Genomic DNA, 6,007 nt, shown 5'->3' with positions numbered 1-6,007 from the left:
ACGTAACTAACTAACTTAACTTAACTTAAACTAACTAACAACTACTAACAACGACGACGACACACGACGTACGTACGTCGACTACACACGCGCGTCTACTCTCTCTCTCTCTCTCTCTCTCTCTCTCTCTCTCTCTCTCTCTCTCTCTCTCTTCTCTCTCTCTCTCTCTCTCTCTCTCTCTCTCTCTTTCTCTAAATATTCTCTCAGTTCTTACAAAAAAATCAACCTGCCTCGGGTCACCCTATCACCGCCGACCACGTCGAGCTCGGGCGATCGTCACTGCGAACGAGCGAACGCCTGGAGACCTGCGACATTAGTAACATTTGCAAATGAACACACAGGATTAGAGGCATTACCGTCGTGACGAGGACAATAGCGATGAAACGGTACGCGATCCTCGCACAGTCGCAACACAGAGAACACAGAAAATCCCATTCGCGCTAATGATCGGTCGGACGGCCCCTCACGGCCGCCACTACGATCGCTACAAGCAATGCAAGGAGACAAGCGAGCAAGAGCGTGGTGTACGTCGTTACCGGGACGATTAGGAGGTTAGTGACATGGGGAACGTGCATGTCGTCCCCGGCATGGCGCGATCTCGTGCGATCAACAAGCTCGCACATTGTGCGCTCACCTTCGCGGCTACTCTCGCTTTGCGCGTCTCTGCCACGCGCCTCGATTCCGCTAGGCAGTATCACGGTCTCCTCCTGATCGCGTTCCCGCTCCTGCCTTAGGGTGTCGGCGATCAAGCTAATCCTGCGGATCGCATTATCCTCGCTCTCGTCCGCGTTGGTTACGGCGGCGGTGGTAAACGGCAGCGTTGCGTCGCGGATTCTCCCATATTTGATACCCAGATCCTCGATCTCCTTCTCATGCTCGTAGAGACTGGCCGCGGCAAGTTGCAGGTCGCGAACGGCCCTGGACAAGTCCAGCTCCACGTCATCAATAGAAGCGTCCTCGAGGTGGCTGGCGTTACCTTGGTCCCCTTCACTGCTCATCAAGGAATTACGCTTTGAAGTTGCAAAGACAGTTTCCTCGAGTCTCGGACTGACAATGGGCCGATCGTCGCTCGTTGCTTCATCCTGACTGTACGGCGTGGAGCTGCTCCGCATGCTACTACTTTGGTCTTCGATCTCGGAACCATGAGACACCGAAGAATTCTTTAGGGTAGACAGGCGACTATCGCGTAAGTGGTCGGCTACGTTGCCGAAAGCCTCGGCGATCAGCTTGACGTTTTCATCCGCCACGCGAAGATAGAAATCAAGGTTGTTGGCTGCCGGCGAATCCGACGAAGACCTCGTGGAATTCGAATCGGTCGGGCTCGTTGTTTTCTCGCTCTCGACATTCCGCTCGTCGTTGGCAAGCTGCGACCCTGAATAATGACTACCCAGAGAGCGTACACGTACGCTCGCCGGAGGTTCGTTGGTCTCGAGTTTGGCGTCGAAGTCGTTGGACTTATCAGCAATGATAGAATCGTTCGCTTTCGGCGATTCGATTATATCCGGTGACGCCGCGTCATCGTCGCTTTTTATCAAATTAACTAAATCTTGGCAGAGACGACTGTACGCGGTAAAGTCCGTCTCCGTGCTGCGACCGCTATTGGCTGCCGAAACGTTGGAATCCGAATGTAGGTATTCGTGCCAAAATCCGTCGTTCAGGGTAGCCTTTGAAGACAGCATGACGTCGGACAGCTCTGTGACACCCGACTCCTTCTCCTTCTTGGGACTTTCTTGCGTGATCGTCGCCGCTGTTGTTTCCGGTGATACGTAGGCACATAACTTCTTCCAATACGTGCCCACCGCCGGATGGTTGCCGTTGATATCAATATCACTTTTAACTCCTAGTTTTTTCCACCTATGCGCATCGTTATCAGACAGCTCGCCGTCGCTCACTACGCGTCTGAAATATTCCGATCGCTCAGGTGTCGCAACGAAGTTCCTCGTAACATTTTGGATCTCATCTTTAACAGCGTCGAGACTGTGCTCGCGTTGCAGGTGAATCCGATCGAGACTGATCAGCCCATAAAGATTGGCCGATAGCGATCTAACGGCGCGTTTCTTGCTGCGAGTAGCAGCCTCTAGCTGTTCCCTCGAGATGTCGATCTTACTCTCCGCGATGTTCCGTGTCGCAATGTCCTTCCTAAGAGCCCTGTAAGCCAAATCATCCGTGACTACGTCAGGCTCACATTGCGGTATGTACGACGAGCGTGGCTGTTCCAATTTCGTCGGCGTCGTGTGGAGGTAATCACTCTCAGTCGCCGCGGTAACCGGCCCGAGCGGTATACCAAATGGTGGCTGCGGATCGATTATTCGAAGAGTATTGTTGGCGTGACTTATACTGCGGAAGAGCACGTCGTCGCGAGTCACATCCGGCTCATCCCGACGAGACGAATAAGCCGCTGGCAAACGCGTAAGATTATCCGCCGAGTCCCTTCGCGACAGGACAGGTGAAGCGATGAGATAACTGATGCTGGACAGAGTCGATTGTCCCGCGATGTCCGATGAGAGCGATCTTTCCTTGGGATGCATCCTCCGATAAGCCATGTCGTCCTTCGTTCTATCCGGTGAATCTGCAGTAATCGCAATCACATCAAGCTCGCTTTTATTTTGTTTCTGATTAAACTCTTCCATACTTCGACGTTCCGCGCGATCCAACAGATCCTCGTCGCCGAGGCGAAGGCTATTGTATATCGCTTCCAACTCGGACAGAGCTTCTTCGAGATTTTTCGAACTTCTTCGTCTTTCCAAAGTTTCATCGGTCGGTGTTATTCTTCTATTGTCTTCTTTTTTACTTCTCTCAGAGCAATTATTCACGTCATAGGTCGAGGGGGTAATAATATGCAAATTACGTTGGTCGTAGAGAGATCTTCCAGATGACCAATCGGACATAGATAGGTGCGATGAAATTGCCCCGTGATGTTTATTCGTTTCGCAGATGTTCGCTGATTTATTCCTGGCCTTGTATACGTGATAATTCGCGTCACTGCGATTAAGCTGATCGTTGCGAATGTTTCTACGTCTCGTCGTTTCGATTTCCTTGTAAGCCGACTCATTCGCGCAGTGATAGTTTGAGTTATATTTATTATTTATGCGCTCCAACGAATTACAGAATTCCGTTTTAGGACTCGACATTGAATTTCCTGATTTAAATTCCGTTGTATCACGCCAGGCGATCTTATTGTTTGATCCGTATGATTGATAGTTTCTCCAGTCGAGTCTTGATATTCCGCTTGTAACGTTAGTCTTATTGTCTTCTTGTTTAAAATAATTTGGCACATTTTGGTGTCTATTCATTGGACAGGAACTATAGCCAAATGAGCGATAACGAGGATCCCTCGGAGGTGGCTCGGGTGGCTGATTGTCAGAATTGATTAATCGACGATCGACAGCGCAATCGAACGATTCCGAATAATGGCATGCGTTTTTTGCGGGATATGTAAAGAAGTTTCCGGCTCGATGACTGTCCGTGTACACGTCGCCGCTGTGATGTCGCGTGATCTTCCCATAAGTGTTGTTCTGATTCAAATCCATGATGTATTGTCCTGTAGAATATCTTCTGACATCATTTCGGGAGAAAATTTCGGGATGCTGTAAGCTCACGCGTTCCGCATCTCGCAAATTTTCCACGGAGGATTTTTGAACTGGAAACACATGACAGTTTGAATACGCGGCCAATCGACGTGGATGTATGGGCGGGCGACACAGTCCGTTCGTATCAGTGTAAATTGTGCGTTCCTTATCTTCGATATAATCCGAGGAACACCTTTTATTATACAACTCGTTCAAAGTATCACCGCTGCCATTACCTTCGTCCCGAGATAAGCGCTTAATATAACGCTCCGTTCGAGCAGCACGAGTTCTTCTATTGCACATATTACTTCTCTGGCCATTTTGCGTGTTATCCGCGTGAAATCTGTTTAGCGAACTGTTAGATCTATGACAATCCTCTTCGGAACTGCTGCCCGCGCACAGATGATCCCTCTTTGCTTCGGCCCGAGCTTTCAATTTGTTCTTTCGAAACTTCTTCCCTAAGCCATCTAACGAACCGTCGCTACTACGTGAATGCAATGAATCTCGATAAGAATCCTTCACATGGCAAATGTTATTTTCGACTCTTATCCGTTGATCATGTTCCAAATTATTTTCTATCGAGTGAAGGACAATACCATCGATTTTCTTATTAAATTTTGCAGGCTTTCTCGGTGTTCTTTTGCAATAGACGATCTCTTCATCGTTAGAGGAACTGTCGTAATCCTTTATCGAAGATATTCGTCGCAGAATTCCACCTATAGACCATTTTTTGTCCTTTTTCTTATCCGAAGCATTAGATACTGCATGACAAACTGGTAAACGCCGAGTTGGAGGCAGAAGACCATCCATCCTCAACACATCTTTTTTGCGCAGCCCCTTTTTCTCCATAGTAGATATCACCAAATTTCCTTGGTATTAAGATATCTGAAAGAAAAATATTTTGTTAATCTTACAATCTTCAAATTCCACGCAATGATATATTATAATATGTTCCATTGAATGTCAAAGCATGAATTTAATCATTTCATTTCAGAAACAAAAATTATTACATTGAATTACTACATTCACAAACAACAATTTGTAATGTTAATTGAGAAAATTGTAAATAAATGCACTGAACACTTTATAAAAGAATACAGATAGTGTATGACGTTATTAAAGTTTCATACGTTCTCACATATTGTATTCTACAAATATATTCACCGAGTATAAAAACATTTTATTCATTTTGTAATATAATTTCTACACAATAATGTATCATAATACGTTTCAATGAATATCATGTATTTAATAATTTCATTTCAGAAACAAAACTACTATATTACTTTGACACTATATTAATTTGACAATTAATTAACACTAGAACCAATTTTTTTCTTTTTTATATTATTAAATATATAGCACAAAATATTAAAAATATGAATATTAGTAGAATATAAATAATTCTAATACAAATAATCCTTAATACATAATGGGTCGTTTGGTTAATTTCATCACAAGTATATAAAAAATTATTGAGTGATTCTTACATCTTATTACTTTTATATCTTTAGAAAGTATTTGTAAAGTTATGTATTTAAAAAATGGAGTGCATATGGATTATTATTTAGAGCAGATCCTAGTATTTCAAAGAAAATAAATACGCAGACCTAACGTGAACTAGGAAACAATATTAAAATAAATCTTCATTAACTGAAAACAAAAACAGAAAATTATATTAAAAATTGGCACCTTCGAGTTGTAATGGAATCGAGTCCTAGTAACAGTGTAATTTGTAATGTTAATTACGGAAATCATAAACGCATTGAATATTTAACGAAAGGAATACATAAAAAGTGCAAGACGTTATTAAAGTTTCATAGGTTCCCATATATTGTATTCAACGAACGCATTCACCGAATACAAATTTGACAATCACGTGTTTGATACTATCATTCTTCGTATCTCATTATGTCAAACTTTCTTTTCAATGGAAAATCTGCTTTGCGAGTAAGTACCTAAAACGCGTCTTTCACGACACGCACGCACACATATATACTTAAGATTACTCGCTCTTAGGAAACGTCGGAAAGTCCCGATGCGATGAAACTCGTCCGCGCTCACTCGCTCCGATTATAAATATACCCTGCGTTGCCTGCTGTACTGTGCACTAACCTCCGAAATCGGCGTGACTGCTTCCTCAGCCCGGACCCGTCAAGGGCGCCGAGTCGCGAATAATGAATCACGAGTGCCAGATTCTCGATCATTGAAGCCACGGCGACGCTGCACTGTTGCAGCTGCACGCAACGAAGCGAGATCAGTGCTCGTTGTCCAAACGGTTCACAATCACGATAACGATATCAATCGCTCCTCGCACACTCTTCTCTCCCTGGGAACGATCTATGATCTTTGACAGCGCCGCCGTCGTGTAAACGTCTCGTTCCGTGATGCCCCTCTCTCCTCTCCTCTCCTCTCTCTCTCTCTCTCTCTCTCTCTCT

General features: G+C 44.8%; 1 protein-coding gene across 1 annotated transcript; it reads right to left on the bottom strand.

Annotated features, from left to right (window-relative positions):
* Positions 1–276: 276 nt before the first annotated feature.
* LOC105618275 lies at positions 277–4,418 on the bottom strand. The gene is made up of 2 exons (XM_012199815.1): positions 635–4,418; positions 277–305 (listed from the first exon to the last, which is right to left on the bottom strand). Exons 1-2 carry the CDS (start codon positions 4,416–4,418, stop codon positions 277–279), a joined length of 3,813 nt encoding a protein of 1,270 aa, XP_012055205.1.
* Between the last annotated feature and the right edge of the window lie 1,589 nt (positions 4,419–6,007).

This window comes from Atta cephalotes (genome assembly GCF_000143395.1).
Source record: "Atta cephalotes unplaced genomic scaffold scaffold00016, whole genome shotgun sequence".
Classification (NCBI taxonomy): domain Eukaryota; kingdom Metazoa; phylum Arthropoda; class Insecta; order Hymenoptera; family Formicidae; genus Atta; species Atta cephalotes.
This window is presented reverse-complemented; position numbering and strand designations above follow the sequence as displayed.